The following is a 22968-nucleotide window of genomic DNA, read 5'->3' on the forward strand; positions in this document are numbered from 1 at the left end:
ACTCTTGCTAAGTACACCAGACTTACCAACGGAAGTATCTCAAATCACTCTTTTTAAAAGAACTTTTTATTTAGAAAAAAATTACCTACTTTTCTTAGAGCCAGATGATTTCTCACTTTCAAACATAGCTCCACCCTGATCTTCCACTGCCAGATTTATGACCACAGGTCTCTGATTTTCTAAAAAGGTTGTAATTTCAAATATCCTATTTGTTACTACTCTATCAAGCATACATATATTTATAAGTTTAGATGTGCTTGTTTTAGGTTTAAAAAACTATGGTACCCATAACCATGAGAAAACCAGACCAAAAAGTCAAAAGGAGAGAAAAACATTAAAGGATGAAAGAAAAAATAATCAGTTTAGATTATATCTAATCTATAACATGTATAGTCTATGCACATGTTTGTCTTATGCTTTGCAGGAATATTTCAAAACTAAACTGAAAGAACTAACCTACCAGATTTAAAAAAAAATCTCTACTTAGAAAAAAAAGTTATTCTAAAGATAAACTTCCCTCAAACAAGCAAAATAAAGCATTATTAAACACAATTACCATAAAGGTATATGATAAAACAAATTTAGTAAACCATTTACAGTTACAAATATATGTAAATTGTAGAATCTAAATGATGAGTATATGGGTGTTTACTGTACAATTCTTTTGACCTTTCTGTATATTTGAAAATTTTCATAAAATATTAGGGGGGAAAAATTCATCCACCAAAAATAGAATTAAACTCTTCTAAAGCGGACATGTAGGTATATAAAAACCAGAGGGTTCTAAATTTCAAAGAATTTATGCTGTTTGAGAGGTTAAAAATATCAAGTCATTAAGACAGACTGTGATTCTGAAATTATGACACTGAAACTTATTCTTGGCTATTTCAGAACCCCAGTAATTTCTACTGTTTTCATCTCATAAAATCCCAAGTTAAAGAACACCACTAGATATTATTTTGGGTATTTACCTGGACTGGATGCTCCTAAACTGACTATCATAGCCAAGACTTTGGTTCCCAGAGAGAGCAAATAAAGGTTAACAGTAGCAGCCTAGTGTTTTAATGGGGGAATTCTTCTATATGAACGTCTAATTCATTACCAATACACTCCTTACAAAATTGTTGACAGAATTAAAGGCTTGTAAAACATCTAGGTGAACACCTGGCCCACAGTAGGTACTCAAAAATGTTAGTTTCCCCTTCTGTTTCCCATCAATTTTCAATTCTTGTGAATCCCTCCTCCTCTAGTACCAGGTTGGTTGCACTGAGCAAAAAAAAAAAGAAAAAAAAGGAGGAGGGAGGGGAGGAAGGAAGGAAGGAAGGAAGGAAGGAAGGAAGGAAGGAAGGAAAAAAAGAAAGAAGGAAGAAGGAAGGAAGTTGGTCAGTCACTTTTTGTATAGATCTCACCATTAAATCCAAGGGGCAGTTTACCTTATTTAAATGACCTCCACGCTGTATTAAGAGGGTAACTGCAGGAAACAAGGCGATCTCACAGCACACAAGCTTTGGCCACCTAACTTTCTAAGACTGTATTGTGGCCTAACACTCAAAGCTCTGTCTGCTGTTTTCGATTACTACAAAGGTTTAACTAATATTTAGAAGTACATTACATGCTGAATTACACTGAAATATAACACGCTCACTGTAGGAAATCTGAAAAATATAAAAAGGAAACCAACTATAATCCTACTATGCTAACTGGTTGTTTTCTAAATCTGGTCTATTTATCCAACTGGTTATTAAGAAGAAGAGAATTTACCGTGTTTCCCCGAAAATATGACCTAGCTGGACAATCAGCTCTAATGCGCCTTTTGGAGCAAAAATTAATATAAGACCCAGTATTACATTATATTATATTATACCCGGTCTTATAGTATAGTAAAATAAGACTGGGTCTTACATTAATTTTGTTCCAAAAGATGCATTAGAGCTGATTGTCCAGCTAGGTCTTATTTTCAGGGAAACATGGTAAGTACCTCAATGACCCAGCTACTGTTTTTGCACAGTATCTTATATAATTCTCCAATGTACAGTGTTCTATCACATGATAATCCATAATGGAATTAATGAATTCCTCTTTTTTGGACATTTTTTTCATTTTTTTACATTACCCTAAATCAGACCAGTAAACACTGATTATCCATTCTATTTTGGGTTTGTTCTTTATTAAGATGATACTATGTATACAATTTGGAAACAGACAAAACACTCTAGAAAATATTTCTAATTCAACATACTTGATGAAAATACACTTCACGTTGCTTTGTTTAGGGGACTGGACATAGATCTTTATTATGGTACTAAAAGCTGAGAACGTAAGACAGCAAAAAGGGGTTTGTCAATTTCGACACCATAATTCATGAAAGGAAATTAAGAGGGGAAGTAACCTTTCTGAAATTAATAAAACTCCCTCTCCATAAATATGAATGAATTCAAAAGAATTGGTGCAGTGTGTGAGAATCAGCTTGTATATAGATGAGCTAAATATATTTATTAAATATAAACATTCTACTTTAAGAAAACAGAAAATGGAGACATCTTTCAGTAAAAGGAGAATGGGGAAAATTAAGGCATATCTGCTTAGCAGACAATATATGCAGTAAAAGAGCAGAAACAGGCAGTTAAACTTTCAAAGTCATACCTAATCATTTCATCTAAGTTAAGATTTAAAGGCACTATTAGAAAATGCAGGGACAGCCTGGTGGCTCAGTTTGGAGCGCCTTGCTCCTAACGCCCAGGTCGCTGATTCGATTCCCACATGGGTCAGTGACCTGCGCTCTCTACAGCTAAGATTGTGAACAATGGCTCTCCCTGGAGCTGGGCTGCCGTGAGCAGCCGGAGGTTGGCATGAGCTGCCAGTGGGCTACCATGTGCTGCTGTGGGCTGCTGAGTGCTGCCGTGGGCTGCCATGTGCTGCCAGGAGTGGCTGGTGGCCAGCGTGAGTGGCTGGTGGCCAGCGTGAGCAGCCGTGGGCTGCTGTGTCCTGCCGCGGGCTACCATGTGTGGCCGTGAGTGGCGGGTGGCCATGAGTGGCCGGGAGCCATCATCAGCGGCCAGCAGCCGGCGAGAGCTGCCACGAGCTGCTGTGAGAGGCCCACCAGCGACCGACTGCCTCAGCCGGGGGAGCACAAGGCTCATAATACTAGCGTGGGCCAGGGAGCTGTGTCCTACACAACTAGACTGAGAAACAATGGCTTAAACTGAAGTGGGGGGCGGGAGGCAGAAGAAAGGGGGGTGAAATAAAAGAAGAAAATACAGATGATACTTATTAAACATGCACAGAGCATATCTGGCAGGATTTTTTTAAATGGCAATAATGGTTGTCTCTGGAAAAAAGAAGGTGAAACTGATTATGAAGATCACAGATTTATTTTTCACTGAGTCTATACTAATATAAATAAATGACTGAATAAATAAATGGAGAACTTATTTATTTACCTCCTGTGTAGAAAAATCCCAAATAATTTATGTAGATAACTGTTCCCTCAAGGAGGTGGGCATAACACCCCAACCCCTAAGTGTGGTCTGTGCAGTGACTTTCTTCCCAAAAACAAAGAATGGGTGGGAGGGATAATTTTATAATGGAGAAACCTGACAAACACTACCTCAACCAGAGGAGCCAAGTTAACATGGTCAGTGTAAGTCATGCTCACAGCACACACTCTTGATATGATGATGAGAATGGCACGTCCCCTCTGTGGTCTTCCTCCCCAAACTGCGTAACCCCAGGCTGACTGAGAAGAACCTGAGACAAACCCATATTTAGGGCATTCTACTAAATACCTGACCAGTACTCCTCAAACCTGTCAAGGTCATCCAAAATAAGGAAAGCGTGAGAAACTGTGCCAATCTAGAGGAACCTAAAGAGACATGATGACTACAATGTGATGTCCTGGACGGGGTCACGAGACAGAAAAAGTGCCATTCGATAAAAACTAAGGAAATCTGAATAAAGTATAGACTTAATTTATTACAACATACCAATATTGGTTCATCAGCTATGACAAATGTACTGCAGTAAAGTAAGATGCTAATAACGGGAAACCTGGGGCAGGGTATATGGAACTCTCTGTACTGTCTTAGCAACTTTTCTGTAACTCACACTATTCTAAAAATAAAAGTTTTATTCAAAATAACGAAGCAAAGAGTAAACTTTAAAACAATACCATTTCTCATAATTAAAAACAGGATTCCCAAACAGGCTTAAAAAGATACTTGGATTAAAAACAAACCACTTGGGGACTATTAGTAATGACCAGGCCAAGATCCAATATGCTAAAACGAATAGCATCTCTAATTCGTATTAGGATGAACAGCTTCTCTCAGCAAAACAAAATACAGAGAATTCAAGTAAAATATACACACGTGATCATAATGTTCATATTTTGTAGTGATTTCATACCAAGAGTTTATGTCAAATAGAACAAGAAGTAAAACAAGAACATCCCCTCACCGTTAGCTGCCGCCAGGAAGGACTTGTTACTGCCCCGCGCCTTGTTGGTCAGGTCCTCGGTGATGTCCATGTGCCTGTGGATTTCCTCCCGCATTTCTTCCAGAACTTTGCACAGTTCTGCTTCCCAGTAATCTTTGTCGAGACAGTCAATTAATTCTGCAAGCTGGACCTTTGTGCTGTAGTACCAAATTTTCTTTTCATTTTCATTTTCTGTATCTTCTTCTCTGTTTAAAAAAAGTACAGGAACACTTGCTATGTTAGACACAATGGCAACTTATCTGGCAATTTTACCTGTTCGATGCAAGTTAAAATATGTAACACAAAGTTTGTGCACTAAAGCTCAATGTATTTGCTCAATATATGAGACAAGAGATCCCCTCGAGTCTCATTCAAACGCAACTTACTCTTATTTCATTTGAACAACCTCTAATTATTTTGATTTCCTATCCCACAGCAGCTTGGGATAAAATAATTATGAGTAGTAGTGGGGAAAGAAACTAGTACAGCAGCAAAGGATATCTAAAAACGTAACACAGAAAACAGGACCTCAAGCTTCTGAGCATTAGTACTTGGTGGCAGACAGTCTTGGTTACACTTCAATCAACTTCCAGATCACCACTGGAACAATGTGATGAGCAGAATTTATAACGATTTTTTTTTTTTTTAAAGGAGGGCGTAGCTCACAGTGGCCCATGCGGAGATGAAACGGCAACCTTGGTGTTATTAGCACCACGCTCCCCAACTGAGCTAACTGGCCACCCCTCTGAGCAGAATTTTAACCAGAAATGTTCAACTATATTCAGTACATGGCCCATCCACATTACAATAAAGGTGAGAAACACTTCCATAAAAATGGTATAAAGGCTCTAAGCTCTGGTCCTTGAAGGCGTTATCTCAATGGAGAGAGAATGTCTCATCTTTCGTATTTTCTGATGGACAATCAAAGCTCAGACTGGAGAGAAGCTTCCTTTTCCACTTAAGTCTCTCCAGTGGGTCCCATTCACCCTGGAACAGAGGTACAGACTTCAACAGGGATGGACAGTCACTAACTATTATAAAAAACACAAGACAAATTAATGGCTAGGGCCAGACTTAGAGAAACACATGTGATGGTATTTCTTCTCTCATTCACAAGGAATTCAGGAGTGTGTGTGAGGTACTTGATGAGAGAGTCTAACTTTCCCACCTACTCAAAGGCAAACTCATGGAGTTGAAGGAACTGGACTTCAAGAAAGATGTGGCTTTAAATGGGCTCAGTCACTCATGAGATATTAGAGCATGGACACGCCACAACCTCTCTGAGCCTCTGGGCCACTTTATGTACCTGTCTTCAGGGCAACCAGAACGATGACAGCGATTGTAAGAAGACATCTATCCTAATGCCTGGGCACATCATTGGTGATCAATAAAAATACCCAATTATATTAAGGTAGTAAATAAATAAAAATTTAGCAGAATTCCAGGAATGAGTCCTTAAGCAATCCCGAAGAAAGAAGGGATATATTAAACATGGATAAATAAAACGGTAACAAAATTGTCAAAAATTTTAAAGAAAGGAAGATTAATAAAGGGTTCCTTCATTAGCTTTTCTCTTTCAGATCAGCATCTGCTGGCATACGAGGTTAGGAAATTTCTGTTAAAAGCTTTTTACAATTTCTGAGAATTGTTGTTTAAATCAGCTCTAGATTTCACTCTATAATGGATATTTCTACTGACTTTTCTGAGTGATGACAATAGTCTTATTCCAATTGACAGTGTTAAAGAAGTCAGAGTCTTCTAATCCAAAAATTAATAAAAAGCTTTCAAAAGGCAACACCAAATCAAAAATCTAATTAAGTGACAATATCAAATCAGCAAGTACTTAGTGAGCCCTGACTGAGCTATAAGAGTCATAGCACAGCCTGATTCTTTATGTTCTAAAGAATCAATCTTTAGGATTTCCCCTTTTATAAAGATGTTGAATTCTTTAACTGTTTGCTTTTTCTTCTTTATTCAGAAATATCTACAAATTTCAATGGAACAAGAGAAACATTCTACGTAAAAATGTTTTTTGGGTAGAAAACATAGTTTACAAGCATATGATTATCAACATGAAAATGAGATGCTACGGGAACAAATGTAATTTAATGGACATTTTGTCCCTTTTTTTCCAAACAACTCACAGACTATCGAAAGGGTCCCTAACAGCTGAATGACTTACTCCATGCTGGCATCTGCAGAATTTCCATCTTAACAGAGAATAGTTATTTATTTTTTTTAAGGAGGGCGCAGCTCACAGTGGCCCATGCGGGGATGGGACAGTGATCTTGGTGTTACTGGCACCATGTACTAACCAACTGAGCTAACTGGCCACCCCAAGAACAGTTACTTTTAATTTTAATCTTAATTTACATCTTAACAGAGAACTCACTGCTTCACATGGCAGTCTGCTCTAGACTGGAACTGCTCTTTTGGGAAGTTTTTCTTTTTAATGAGACGGTGCAAACCTAACATACACACCCACTAGTCGTGGTCCGGCTGCTGGAGTTACATGAAATAAACCTAACACCTGCACACACAGTCCTTCCAATCCTTCACAACTTCTGTAATTGTACTGTTTCCTTTGCAGGTCAAAGATGCTCAAATACTTGAATCATTCCTCATGCAACATGTTTTCCAATTCTTCGTTACCCTCATATTCTTCCCCCAAATGTACAGTTTGTCCATGTCCCTCTAAAAATGTGACAAGCAAAAACTATTTTTTATTCTCCTCTTCAAAGGTAATACTTAACACTGACATTTGTTTTTCTTCTTGAAGCTACATGTAAAAGGATGAATTTTTTAAAAGCATAAAGTAGAAAAAAGTGAGCAATAACTGCTAATGCTTTCAAAGAAAAGTTGTCTGAATCCTTATGCACGTGGGCACATTTACAGTTTACTTAATGAAAATTATTTGTTCTAATTGTAAAAGTGATGACAGCAGCTTTCTCATATAAATATACATGGATTTGTACGTATATTTGGTTTTGGGGTTAGAATGTGGTTTCCACAGAAGCTCTGTGCTTACAACGTCCCATGTGCACACCCAAACTGGCATGGCTTCCCTACAGATACTGATCAGCGCAAGGAGCCCATTGGATGGCAGGAAAGGACAGGTTGGCATGAAAACATTTGTCCAAAAATAAACTTTTGAGCAAACATACGTATGTCTACATTTTAAAGTCTGGCTTTTACTTTCACATGATATAAGCAAGAGGTTGATGACTAACAGTAAGTTTTGAGTTTTGTTACTAAACAAACCCACAGAAACTAAGAATGAGGAACACCAGTGTACTGGATTGAACAGTAGGTCCCCCAAAGTCATGTCCACCTGAAACCTTAGCCTGTGACCTTATTTGGAAAGAGGGTCTTTGCAGAGGTAATGAGCTAAGGATCGTGAGATGAAATCATTCTGGATTTAATGTAAGCCGTAAACTCAATGCCTACTGTCCTTACAAGAGAGGACACAGAGAGACACACCGATGTAAAGACGGAGGCAGATTGCAGGGATGCATCTGTGTACGAGCCAAGAAACACCGAGGAGCGCCAGCAACCACCAGAAGCTAGGAGGGAGGAGGCATGGAACGGTCCCCTGAGAGCCTCCCGAAAGAACCAATCCTTTGACCCTGATTTCGGACTTCTGGCTACCAGACTCGTGAGAGAATAAAGTCTTGTTGTTTTAAATGACTCAGTTTATGGTAATTTGTTATGGCCGCCCTAGGAAACTAATACAGATGTTGGTGCCAGGAAATAGAATGTTGTTCTAACAAAACACCTAAAAATGTGGAAGTGGCTTTGGAATTGAGTAATGGGGAAAGGCTGGAAGACTGTAAGGTACTTGATGGAAAAGGATTAGACTGCCTTGGGGAGAGAGAGGTAGGTAGAGGTAGGTAGGGAGGGAGGTAGAGAGGTAGGTAGAGGTTATGCTGCCAACAAGCCGAGGCACACTTGGGGCACCAGAAGCTGGACAATGCAAGAAAGTATTTGTTCCTAGAGCCTCTGGAGGGAGCACAGCCGCGCTGACACCTTGATTTTAGGCTTCTAGCCTCCAGAACTGTGCGAGAATAAATTTCTGCCACCCACTTTGTGGTATTTTGTTGTAGCAGCCACAGGAAACTAACGCAGCTAGGGATTCAGCAAGGAAAGACAACAGCTACTAGGTCAGGCAGCCCAAGGAGGTCAGGAGCACACATTCTGGATCCAGAGTGTCTGGACGGAAGCCGCATTCCATCACTTACTAGTTGTGTGATATGGGATAAATGACTTAACCTCTCCGTGCCACAACTTCTCCATCTGAAAAATGGGTGACAGTGCTTCTATAAAATGCGGTTGGGAAGGGTTGAGTTAAAATATGTAAAGTACTCAGAACACTACCAGCCCCTCGTGGGTGCAATATACAGAATTGCTATTATTTTCCTCATCTTATGAAGTATGTGATCTCTTCCTTAAGACAAATAATTACAAGTAGGACTGGTGTGAAAAAAAAAGTAGAAGTCTTTCAGGGTGCAAGAGGGAGACAGGTTCACAGAAAGAAAGCCCGAGAAAATGGCAATAAATAGGCCAAGACTTGAAGGGTATGTTAAAAAGCCAAAAGGATTTTTTGGTGTTTTAGTTTGCTTTTTATTTTGTTTTTGGGTGGTGGGAAGCAAGATAATTAAACGTACAAAGTCAGGGGCCTGTGAACTATCTGTTAAGAGCAAATGGGAATAATTGAGAAGTTTCTCAACTTGGGGGGAAAGGAGACATGATCAGAACTGCTATTTCAAAAATCTTCCAGCTATGGAACACAAAATAGAATTGGGGAACAGGGAGTTATATACAGATCACTCTGGAGGCCACTAATCTAGTCTAATCGTAATGATGTCAGCTTGTATTATGGCAGGGACAGCGAGAATGGAGAAGAAATGATTCAGTATTTAAGAGGTAATTAAAAGGCATAACAAACAATATAGGACAAAAGACTACTGTCAGATTTCCAGCTTTAGCAGCGGGTAGGATGGTCCCATTTACCACCCGTAAGATGGGAACAGCGGATGAAGGGTAGGAAATGGGGGAAGTGGGGAAGTGGTGAGTCCCAACTTAGGCATGTTGTGTTTGAGCTGCCTGCTGTGTGGACATGTCCAGGAGGCTGCTGGACATACTGAACTGGACATGGGCAGAAGGGTTACGTGTGATGGCAAGTAAGCCAGCAAATAAATAGGCAGCTTCCAGTTAGGATGGGGAGAGGCACGTAGAAAGCTGTGTGGGTTAAAAAGTGTGATTTAGTTCACTTGGAAAATGAAAACAATACAGTTTTAAAATGACGTATCTAAGGTACTTTTCTTCAGAATGGAGAGTGAGAGAAAAAGGTGCTAATCTAATTTGGCAATTCCTATTTTACTAAAAGTCCCAATTTCAGAGCAAAACGTTGACAAGATGAAAGCAATATTTAAGAAAGATTGGCTCTCTTACATATTGGATTAAAATCAATCTCTAAATTGTTTATCCAATATTCTGTTTCCTCAGATGGAGTATAAACTATAAATAACCTTTCTTTTATTATATGTTTCACTAACTTACACAAAAAAACATATTTTTAAGTGAATATTAAACAAAACCAGTAATGGAAAAACTTAATTTCTACAAACTACCAGCAATACAATTAAAAATTGTGCCCTGCCCAAGACTGTTTCAGGCACGTCCCCCAGGAACATAATTCATCCTTTGAAGCTTCTGGGCTTCCAGGAAGAGCCTATACCAAATCTCCACATACCATGAACGGAGCAGTTTACGTGGCTTCCAAACTTTCACCAGAAGTATACGTATAATCTACCACAAGGGGGCACTTAAACTGAAACTGTTCTAATGTAACTTTATAAAGATGTTAACATCTTTCAGATTTACTCAAATTATTGACAAGGAATACTTAATTATCACTAACAAAGATATTTAAAGTTTCACATTTGACGTGACAAAGAAAATAATCAAAATGTCAAAGCATGAAAAAAGATATCCTTATTTGTCTGAAATCTTCATTAAACTTTGTGTACTTTATTATGCATTTAGAAAAGCAATTTGAGGCACTATGATTAAACATTTTAAAGCAAATACATTTAAATAGTTTCACTGCCAAACATATAACTTAAAGAGTTTTACTGTTGAATTTAGAAAAGTAGATTATTTCATTTCATCAATAACGTAGCACAAATCCATCCACAGGTGCTTCAAAGGTAACTTCCTAAGTTCTCTGACTCATGTAATTTCAAAGGTTTGTACTTAACCACATTCAAAAGATCTTTGTCTGAGTGTTGTTTTATATACTGATCCTGACTTATCAGAAAACAAAACTTTTTTGGCACATGACTTATTTTATAGTTTCTAAAAATGCCTTTGTCTCAAAATTTTAAACATCTCAGAAATACCCAGCCCAGATACAGCAAAAACCATTATACTATCTCCCTGCCTCCCCAGTTATAAGCACTGATATTAACAGCTAAAACACTGCAAGTTGTAGACTTCTCAAGATAATGGCTTGGAAACCACTACTGTATAAAATTAGTTATTGAAAATATTTTTATGAACAGGTTCTGAAAAAAAAGTCCAGGTCCCACTTTCTAACAGCCATAGAGTCTTGGGCAAGTCCCAAGACAAGTTATTTAACCTCTGAGCTTTAGTCTCTTCATCTATAAAATGCAGACAAAAATAGTACCTATATTACTGGGTTCTTGTGAGGATTAATGAAAGAACATAAATAAAACAGGTACTAAACTTATGGACCTTGGTCTTATGAATTTGACCTCAAAGGCAAGGGAAGTAAAAGCAAAAATAAATGAATGGGACTATATCAAACTAAAAAGCTTCTGCACAGCAAAAGAAACCATCAACAGGGCAGCCAGTTAGCTCAGTTGGTTAGAGCGTGGTGCTAATAACACCGAGGTTGCCAGTTCGATCCCTACATGGGCCACTGTGAGCTGCGAAAAGGAAGGAAGGAAGGAAGGAAGGAAGGAAGGAAGGAAGGAAGGAAGGAAGGAAGGAAGGAAGGAAGGAGAAACCATCAACAAAACGAACCAACCAAATGGGAGAAGATATTTGCAAACAACACCTCCGATAAGGAGCTAATATCCAAAATATATAAAAAACTCATACAACTCAACAACAAAAAAAATCCAACAACCCAATTAAAAAATAGGCAGAACCTGAACTTACACTTCTCCCAAGAAGATATACAAACGGCCAACAGATATATGAAAAAATGCTCAGCTTCACTAGCTATCAGGGAAATGCAAATGAAAACCAGTGAGATACCACCTCACACCTGTTAGAATGGTTGTTAACAAGACAAGTAGTAACAAGTGTTGGAGAGGTTGTGGGAGAAAGGAACCCTCATACACTGCTGGTGGAAATATAAATTGGTACAGCCACTATGGAAAACAGTATGGATGTTCCTCAAAAAATTAAGAATAGAATTACCATATGACCCAGCAATCCCTCTTCTGGGTATCTACCCAAAAAATCTGAACATATTTTTCCGTAAAGACATATACACCCCTATATTCATTGCAGCTTTATTTATGGTGGCCAAGACATGGAAACAACCCAAGTGTCCTTCAACAGATGATTGGATAAAGAAGATGTGGTATATACACAATAGAATACTATTTTGCCATGAGAAAAGATGAAACAGTGCCACTTGCAACAACACGGATGGACCTTGATATTATCATGCTGAACGAAAGAAGCCAGAGAGAAAAAGTCGAGAACTATATGACTTCACTCACTTGTGGGATATAAAATTGAAAGCAACAAACAAACAAGATAAACGAAAACTCATAAACACAGACAATTTAGTAGTTACCAGAGGAAAAAGGGGGGGAAGGAGGAGGTAGAAAAGGGTAAAGGGAGTCAAATATATGGTGATGGAAGGAGATCTGACTTCAGGTGGTGAGTACACAAAGCAATATACAGATGATGTATTATAGAATTGTACATTTGAAACCTATATAATTTTATTAAGCAATGTCACCCCACTAAATTTAATTTAAAAAATAGTTTTTAACACTTGTGAGGCACATATTAAGTGCCCAATAAATGTTGCTGTTGGCTAGTTATACTAACCCATCACCAACTAGTTCCACCTTGGTCTAAAACTCTAAAACCAAGGCCTTCACCATTGATTATTGTGTAATAAACCTTACAGATGCCAAGGCCTATCTATATGTGCATAAATCACCTTTGGCCTCTGTCCAGCCAGAAAGGGTAGCACAGGAAGTGAGATGCAGCGAGAATGAACATCCAAAGGAAAGGCAGGATAGGGAAGGGAAGCATAGGAATGGGAGAACAACAGCATGGAATAAATTTCATTTACTTCCTAATTTGTTCACAGCAATCCTGATTACTCTGAGCCCATTTGGGAGGGGATTTGAGACTCAGTGAACGTGGTGTGTTAACTGCTGACTATCTATAGCAATTACAAGCAAAAGGTTCCCTGACAGGCAGTGTCAATGACTTTTCACTTAAAACGAAATACAGCATTAAACTTCAAACCAAAATGTGGTTATAGTTACCTCACCATTTGTAATGACTCTGCCAACAAAAGTTTCCATGCTACCACCTCCATAGCAAGATGTCAAAAGGAAAAAAAGAAAAAAGAAAAAAAAACACACAATATGACCAGGTATTTGTGAGGTGAGGGGCAAGGAAAGAAATTAACACAAAAAATTTTTAAATACTCGTAACTGATTCCAACCAACTGTATATAAAACTTTATACGCTGTTTCTCATACCAGTTTCTGGATTTAGGTCATAGACTGAATCCACACATCTAATTCTGCTCCCTCCTGAAACCCTCTTAAAATTGCTAAACAAATATGCGGTGTGATCAAAAAAATACGGTGAATGTTCAAATTTTTAAAAAAATTTATTACAGTAAAAGATGCCTTGCCATGAATCCCCGTCAAAATATTCCCCCTCGCTTCAAACATACTTATCTCATAGTTCTTGCCACTTTCTGAAGCAATTCTGGAAGTCCTCTTTCGTGAATATCTTTAGTTACACTGTCATGGCTGCCTCGATGTCCTGAATCGATTTACCTTTCAGGGTAATTTTGCCTTTGGGGAAGAGCTAGAAGTTGCATGGTGCCAGAAATGGTGAATGAGGTGGATGAGGACACACCGTAATGTTTTTATTTGACAGAAATTGCCCTATACCAGAAGTGATGTGTGATACACTGATTGAGCATTATACTGATTGAGGATGAAACCATTTGCCCATTTCATGTTAACGCATTATTCGTGATCTATGATTTTCAGCACACTTTAAAACACCTTCTCTGAACCGTAGCTCACACCCAACTGCACCAAACAAGTTGAAACTTGTCACACACTGTAACTAAGGTTCAATGTGCCACTTCCCATGTTGAAGATCCCTGCCTTTCCATTGGATAGCACTCAGCAGCAACATTCACTGTAGTTTTTTTATCACACCTCATAATTTTAAAGATATAAACTCACAAAGAGAAAATTGGACAGACAACAAAAAATTTTGGGAAGCAGAAAAGCAGACGGACAAGTGGTAACTAACTGCCTTCGGAGAGCCAAGAAAGCCCAATCCCAAACCAAAAAGGTGAAGCTGAGAACTGACACACTCCTCAAAAAGCACTGAAAATGAGAGCAGCACGTACAGCAGAGAACTGCTTGAAAGCTGTTTAAGGAGCAGATCCCAAGACCACCTATCCTCTTCAAGCCATTAAAGGTTTAGTCTCTAGTGGAGATAAAACTGAGGTTCTCTGGACCAGGGTACACAAGACACAGGTGTGAACAAAGGTACTATTTGTTGGTTTTCTGTAAAAGCAAGGCACTGAGTGGCTATACATACAGTACATGCTGTATGAACGTTAAGTGCAGCCCACTTCCACCATTCAGCCAGCCAGACCCTCATGCTCCAAGTAGGTCACCAGAAAAGACCTCTCTAGGCCTTCTGACCAGCTCAAGAAGGACACCAGGGAGAGTGACACCAGGGATTCCCAACAGATTAGGAAAACCCAACAGTTAAGCTCAAAATTCGTAAGGCCTACCCACTTGCTCAGAGCTTCCAATCTCCTGTATAACCCCACATTAACCAGGAGCAGAAAATTAAGGATTAATGGACATCTGAGGGAGAAAGAGACAGACCAAAACAAACATCAGGGAGAAGCAATTTACAAGAAATAGAGATTATGCACAGATAGAAAAAAACACAAAAAGCCATCAGTAGTGTCCTTAGAAAAAAATTTATATCCAATGAAACAAAAACAAGATTTTATTTTATTATTTTTAAAAAGGAGGAAGATTCTAAGAACAAAAGAGCTCTTAGAAAATTTTTTTAAAAATGATAGCGGAAAAGAAAAACTAAATAGTAAGTCTGGAAGATCAAGATAAGGAAATCTTCTAGAAAAATAGTAACACACACACACACAAAGAGGAAAAATGACACAGAGGAAAACTGGAGAGAAAAGATAAGAAAATCAGAAGACCAAAATAGGAAGTCCAACATTCAATAAAATAATAGCTCAAGATAAATATAACAGGGAAAAGGAGAGGAAGAAGTCCTCAAGAGAAGTTCTCAGAAGCAAAGGACTCAACTACCAGATTGGAAGTGCTTACCAAATATCCAGTGGATTAAAACAGACCCACACACTATCACTCAAAAACAGCAGAACGTCGGGGGCAAAGAGAAGATTCTATAAGCTTCCATATACCGGGGGTGGCAAAAAAAAATGTATACAACTGGACACTTTGGTCGACGTTGCTCAAGCAACAATTCACCATAATCAGAAGTGTCTGGACGCTGATAGTAACCACTTTGAGCACATCTTGTTATTGCAGAAGTCAAACGTGACTTGTATTCATCTTTTGTTATTGGTATATACTGAGTATTACAATTTTAATACTGCTTTCCTTTCTTAAAATGTGTACAAACTTTTTGGCACCCTCTGTATATAAGTCCAAACTAGTCATATACAAAGAATCAATGAATGGATTCAAATTTCTCAATAGCAGCTGCAAGAAGACAACTGCCCAAAATTCTGAAGCTGTCTGCTTACTCTGTACCATCTTTATAAAACCAAGGGTGAGCCTGGCTACCATACCTGGCTTGGCTTGACCACGTACAGATGAAGTTCCTGCTCTCGCTCTCCTCCATGTCCTGCTCTGACATTCCTTTCATCCCACCACAGATTTTCTGATTTGACCTAATTCTGAGCTGGTAGAAGACGACTTGGAAAATATTAGAAGCTAGCTGGAAACACAAAGTAGTCCACTGCCTCTGGTCCAATTTTCACAGGATGTCCAAAACCAAGTCCACACCACAACACTGTCCAACACCCTGACGGAGGTAAACCCTCTACTTTCCCAACCCGCCTCCCAACCCTCCCACTGACCTGCCTGGAAGAGCCTCTTGAAAACTCGCAGGAAAGCAGAAGCCAGACTATGACTATGCATCTGCTGGGCTTATCTTCTCCTGGGAGACTGCAACCAATACTGGGAGAACTGATCTCTCCTTAGACAGCTGGTTTGTTTTTTTTGCTCCATTTTACATACAGATTTAGTAAAACTAAAAAGAGAAGCAAGAAAATCCTAACACCAAAGCGAGGGTGGCGATTACCTCAGGACGGACTGTAGGTTGTATAACCCAGGAAGGACCATGGTGGTATTCTGCCTACTGACGTTCTACTTTCTATTCTAGATACTTAATACAATGCTGTCTGTTTTGCTTTTTTCATACTCTTCTTTCTTTACAATTTTAAAAACTGTTTTAATGTACATATTCCTTCAAGTTAGAAATTATTTAACTCTACAACGCATGAAGTCACGAGGTTTAGCACCCATCAGCAGCGTAACTCTGCTACATCAATCACGAAGCAAACTGGCTTAATTTTAACTACATACAAAAATTAAGACCAGATTTACTTACATTATGAGTCTTCGGTTTAAGAACCAGTATTTCCTCCGACTTCTGTCATATCCAATAGGTTCGTGTCGAATATATGGTTTGTTTTTTTGGATTTCAGCAACACAGTCAGTCACACCAGGCACCTTATGTGCCACACAGACTTCACACTGCCATTCATCCTCTGGCACCTCCTCGAGAGGTGGTTTCACACATTCCAAATGGTACACTGCTGAACATGTCTCACAGCAAAGCAAATCCCCAAGTTTGTGACAAACCCTACAATGGTCATCATACTGGATCACCCCTTCAGACATCAACTCCTCCCGAGCAATATTTGTGGTGAGAAACTGATCGACTAAGAACTGCAGAACTTTGATTTTGTTCTCCACTGGTCCGTAAGGGTAGTCATCTGCTTCTTGGTAAGGAAGAACGTGATGGTACTCCCGGTCACTCTCACAGTACACCCGCAGTACCTCCGGCCACGTCATCCCATCAATGAAGTACAGCGTGGAATTCACGCTGTCTTTCAGGTCAGCAGGTCCAAAGGTAGTATTGGAAGTATCTTCTTCCCGCAACACTGCTTTCAAAAGCACAACGTGCATCTCCGCCATAAGTGTACACTGCTCTTGACTCACCAAGGCTGCACAAAAGTCCTCAAAGCGAAAAGGAGATAACCTTAAAACAGTGCCAAAGTTCCGCAGTACCTCATAAATGGCAATAACATTCATTATATGCTCATTAGGCACCATTAAATCCTCAGAGGACTTGGGAAATTCAAGGGGTGGGATGTCTTTTTCTTCCAATATTGGAGAACGAGGCCGATGAACTCTTGGTTTTCGCCTACCTGTAAATAAAAAAATGGTATAATTACAAATCAATACATTATTTCTACAAGTGAAGGGTTTTCCAGTTTTTCCTATTTGGATACATGCCTCAAAAAATAAAAAAGCATACCTCTATTTTTCTAATAACTGTCAAGTTAAAATAATACCAAGAAGCAATGATTTAGCTTTATCTTTTTAGTCTATAGAAAAATCTAAATTCAAAGTTTTCCCATTACATTCCAAACTAGAAGTAAACAAAAATTTTAATTATAATCAGCTCTCAATTACCTAGAGAGGTTAACTGGCTTACTGGTAACCATGATTTAAAAAAAACAACAAAAAAAAACACATCTGTGAAAGATCTGACAAGAATGTAAATGAGAAAAAACATCTCCATGTAAGATAACAGGCACAGTAGATCTCACACTGTGTCAGAAATGCCTCTCAACAACCCCACAAAAAGCCCTCTGGTGTAGCACCCCTTTTTTTCTGCCAGAAGTGCTTCCTAAGAGCCAAACGGGGAGTTGCACCGTGAAGCAAAAAGTTAGGGGTGAAACAGAATGGAAGAAGTGAGGAGGAGGAAGGAAGAGAGAAATAGAGTTCTAACACTGGGAGAAGAAAGGGGGGTTGGGGGCCTCACCTAGGAAGCAGACAACAGTCTACATTTATTAGCAGTCAGTTAAGCAACTTTGGACACCTGTTCCCCAATTTATGAGACGTGATGCCCAGTAATATATATATGTGTGTGTGTATATATATAGCATTTGAGAGCTTAGTTTATAACAAGCACATTATCTCATTTAATCGTCGGAACAAGTCTATCAGATAGTATAATAAGCCCTACTGTATAAATAAGAAAACTTATTGAAAGAAACAAGTTTCTCCTAATGTTTACAGTATAGGAAATGTGTTTTTAAATATCAGAAATTTTAATGAGATCAACTAACATTAAGTTAATTTTTGTGCATTAAGTTTTATTAACCATGATTTTGAGTCACTGGTACCATCGTAACTGTCTCCTCCCTGTCCCTCACTGCGGTACCTTCTCCCTGCCCTCCAACTCACTCTCCTTACTCTCATGGACAAATTAAAAGGGTACATAGTACCAGGAGAAGAAAGCATGCTAAAGAATATATAAAAGGTCAAGATCTTTTAATTTACACAATGCACCTCAACTACTCGTTCACTGGGAAGTAGATTTCTCAAATAAGCACATACCCATTACTTTTTGTACAAAAAAGTCCAAGGGATCACTCTGCCAGACACTGCTGGTGAGCCTACATAGTGAAAAAGAAGCCTCCTCCATTTCAGTAAACTTCACAAAAGTGACACCATCTACACAGGTGCAGTTTTCACACATTCAATTAAATCACCAAATCACCAAATTACCATACTAGTAAGCCTCATGATGGGTAATCCAGCCCATTTCACTGTTTTCTGGAAATTATGGGATTCTTCTGCATAAGTATAAATGAAGTAAATCAGAAAAGAGGTATAAGAGAAGACTAAACTAAAGGAAAACCCTCAAAGAGAGCAGAAGAAACGTAAGTCAGCCAATGAGACAAAACTGCTTATAGACACAGTCCCCATGTTCCTCTCAGCTGTTTATGCAAAACACTGTCAAAGAGAATCCAAATAAAAGATTACAAAAAGAAAGGCAGGAGAAAAGCAGTTCCAGGATCAGAATGCAGAGGTCCTGGGATAGCCGGTTAGCTCAGTTGGTTAGAGCGTGGTGCTAATAACACCAAGGTTGCCAGTTCGATCACCGCATGGGCCACTGTGAGCTGCGCCCTCCTTAAAAAAAAAGAAGGGGAAAGAGAGAGAGAGAATACAGAGGTCCTCAAATGTTAGGTTTAGGAGTTTGTACAGTACTTTATTCTGGAAGTAATAAGGGTTGGCACAGATTTTCTGAGCAGGGCAGGGACTGAGTAGAATGTTCTAGAATGACTGGGACCAGGGGAACAGATCAGAGGCACAGCATCTTCTACAATTACCCGGAAGATAAGTATCTGGATTCAGAGTATGTCTGTGAGAACAAAAGAGAGAGAGAGAGAGAGAGAGAGAGAGAGAGAGAGAGAGAGAGAGAAAAGTAAACTTATGAAGAAATCAACTGGTATGAAATATACCACAACTACCACCTGGAGATTTAACTATACCTTTTCCTTCAAAAGATTATTATAACCGCGCCCACCTCCCCGACCCCCGCGCCATGATACTTCTGAATTCTTGCAGCCTTCTTTGAAGCATATGTTACCTTATAAGTTATGTTTTCATAGTATCCACCGCATTTCCCCAGCTGAACACCCAACTCTTATGCCAAAGAAAATTTGACATATTTCTCTTATCAAAAGGCTTCGCCCAGTATCATGGCCTTTAGACAATTTCCCTTTCTTCTCACCATGTGAGTATTCCATCTCCTGATCACTTGAGTAGAGGCATGACCCAGGGTGGACAAGCGAGTCTGCCTGGGACTTTCTATTAGGCACTGACCGAGAAGTGCTCTGAAGCACTTTCTTTCCATGAAGGTGGCCAGAAGCTATTGATGACTAACCCACCTTTACCTCTCTCATGAAAAAGGGAATGAGGGTGACAGAAGCAAAAGTGAGAGGTAAGTACTGATAACTCGTGTCCTGGTGGAACCTGTCCTTTGAATTTCCCAGACACATAAACCAAAACCATTTCCCTTTGTCCTTTGAATTTTCCAGTCACATAAACCAAAACCATTTCCCTTTTGCTTAAGTGAACATGTCAGTTTTCTGCTCCTTGCAAATAAGAATACTGATTAAAACAGTATCTGACACTGCACAGAGTAGACTTTTTATAACGAGAAACACAATAAATTACTATTTAAAGACTATCAATGAGAACAGTTAATGTTTAAAAATAGATATCTACAGAGGGTGCCAAAAAAAGTATACATATTTTAAGAAAAGGAAAGGACTGTATTAAAATCACACTGATGGTAACCACTCTGAGCACCTCTTGTAATTGCAGAAGTCAAACGTGACATGTATTCATCTTTTGTTGTCGGTATATGTTATTACAACTTTAATACAGTTTTTTCCTTTCTTAAAATGTGTATACTCTTTTTGGCACCCTCTGTATTTGTAAGGGAGTAGCACGAATATTGTCTAACTTCATTTAATGTTTAATTTTAAACAATCAACTTTCATACATTCTGAAAGATTTGGGGTAACCATTGTAGTCTGACTTTTTAACATTTCATTCAGCTTTATATCTGTTAGTTTTCTGTTGGTTTCAGAGGTAAAAAGAAAAGTAAAAATTCTGTATTTTATATTATCTAGCTGGAAACATTCTATATGATCTAGCTGGAAACCATAAAATAGCTTCTATTCGAACGATTACTATGTACATACTGAACAATGTGAGTACGTTTGAACGATAACAAAAATACTGGTCAGTTCATTCTGAAGCATTACTGGGAGAGTATAAATTGGTTCAGTTTTTTAGAAAGCAACTGGCAAAAATCCATCTGAATATCACTTTGATACAGCAATTCTACCTCCTGAAATTTATCCTACAGATATACACACACATGAATTTAAGTACAAAAATACTTAATGCAACAGTTCATAAAAGCTTTAGTTTTGTGTGTTGTATTTTTCTTTGAACCTAAATATATGTCAATACTTAACAATGGAATCCAATCCAGTAGTTGAAAAAAAACGAAGTAAAATTCATATGTGCTAAATTAAAAATCTTTAAGATACATTATTAAGTGGAGGGAAAAGACAGCTACCGAACAATGACTAGAATACCATTTGAGAAAAATATTAGAAACAAAAGAAAAAGGAGCAATGATAAAGTATGTATGTCTAAAAGGTCATATAAATCTTTTAAAGTGGTTGCTTCTGGGGAGGAGAACTGGGGAACAGGAAAAGAAGACTAATTTCTTAATATCACATGTATATATCTTATGATATTTTAAAATAAAAATATGGGTCAGGTATCTATCAAACATTAAAAGGTTAATATTCAAGTCAATAAAATGATGCTGGTACTAACGGCTACTGATGGTCTTGTATGAATACAAATATAAGATCATTACGCCAAATTCAAAGATTCAAGTGTCTAGAACTGAGCACAGATTATCGTGTAGAGAGAAACCTCAGAATTAAACCACTTAAGCCTCAACTGTCAATCATTAGTGTTTAAGTAAGTAATTTCAACCATTCATGGAAATATATTTAATATGCCATTGACGATTACGCTCATTACCATTTTCAACACTTATCTAATATCTAGCAGATAAATTAATTTTTCTGTATTTAAAAAAAGGATTAACATTAATCTCACCAGTTATCGGGAAAAGGCAAAGTAAAACCACAATGAGATACTGTTGCATACTCATTGATGGACAAAAATTTAAAAGTCCAACAAAACAAAGTTTTGGGAAGAATGGAAAATAACAGATACACCAGTATACCATCAGTGGGACTATGAATTGGTACCACCACTTTGTAGAGCAAGTCAGAGACAGGTTAAGGCTGTATATGGAATCCTGAGACAGTGTGCAAACTTTTTATCCATGACCCAAAGTAAGATATACATTTTACATCTCAATCCAGTACACATACATCCAAAAATAAAGTTCTACAGAAACACTACTTTTACTATGTGCCTTACTATATTAATATCTTATTTATTTTCTATCCTAGTCTAATACCGTCTATTCTCTTTCTGCTTTTAAAACATGCAGCCACCAGCCCGGTGGCTCAGGCAGTTAGAGCTCCATGCTCCTAACGCCGAAGGCTGCCGGTTCGATTCCCACATGGGCCAGTGGGCTCTCAACCACAAGGTTGCCAGTTCAATTCCTTGAGTCCTGCAAGGGATGGTGGGCAGCGCCCCCTGCAACTAGCAACGGCAACTGGACCTGGAGTTGAGCTGTGCCCTCCACAACTAAGACTGAAAGGACAACAACTTGACTTGGAAGTACACACTGTTCCCCCAATAAAGACCTGTTCCCCTTCCCCAATAAAATCTTTTTTAAAAAAACAACAACAAAAAAAACATGCAGCCCACAATTTGAAAAACATTTCTCTAGAGAGGCTTTCCTTATGCATATGCAGACCATTCAATATTGTTCAGAAAAGCAGTCAATCAAGCTGCAAACAACCAAAATGTGCATCAACAAGGGAATGGTTAAATTGTGGAACATTCATTTATTTGATAGAACTCTAAAAAGCAATCCTGAGTAATCCAGGACTAGATATGTCAGTGTGGCTCAATCCTAAAATATAAAAACACCAGGAAATAAACAAAAAAATTGTTACACAAGGATAAACAATTGGAAACCATGCAAGAGAGTTTATTGCTATGGATGTGTGTGTGTATGTGTGTGTGAGAGAGAGAGAGAGAGAGAGAGAGAGAGAGAGAGAGAGAGAACTGGTAGTTAACATCACCACTTAAGGGCAGGGAGTTGTGTCTATGTTGCTTATTGCTGTGAAGAGTGACTGGCATACAGTAAGGTACATTTGTTGAAAGAAATAGTTGTTTTGAAGTGCTAGCCCATGCAATTACACAAGAAAATGATGTCTTTACATTATTTGTAGATGTTACAAATGTGTGGTCCTCAAACTCTGTACATCAGAAGCTGATTCTGATTAAAATTGCTTCCGATTCATTAGGTCTAGGATAGAATCTCAGAATTTGCATTCTAACAAGGTGCTACTAATTGTGCTGGTCTGAAGTCCATGCTTTGAGAACCACTGCCCTAGAAATTAGAAAAGCTACTCCTCTGAAA

The 22968-nt window shown here is 38.5% G+C and overlaps 1 protein-coding gene across 16 annotated transcripts in view; it reads right to left on the reverse strand.

Moving 5' to 3' along the window:
- The window catches only part of BPTF (bromodomain PHD finger transcription factor), a 124887-nt gene that overhangs the window by 79931 nt on the left and 21988 nt on the right, over positions 1 to 22968 (reverse strand). For all 16 annotated transcript variants that reach the window (XM_074319900.1, XM_074319899.1, XM_074319894.1 and 13 more), the window contains exons 2-3: positions 16402 to 17224; positions 4456 to 4679 (exon numbers count right to left, since the gene is read on the reverse strand). In XM_074319900.1, the coding sequence (XP_074176001.1) occupies positions 4456 to 4679; positions 16402 to 17224 (1047 nt within the window). The remainder of the gene's footprint in view (positions 1 to 4455; positions 4680 to 16401; positions 17225 to 22968) is intronic.

Source organism: Rhinolophus sinicus, linkage group LG15, assembly GCF_036562045.2.
Source record: "Rhinolophus sinicus isolate RSC01 linkage group LG15, ASM3656204v1, whole genome shotgun sequence".
Taxonomy (NCBI): Eukaryota; Metazoa; Chordata; class Mammalia; order Chiroptera; family Rhinolophidae; genus Rhinolophus; species Rhinolophus sinicus.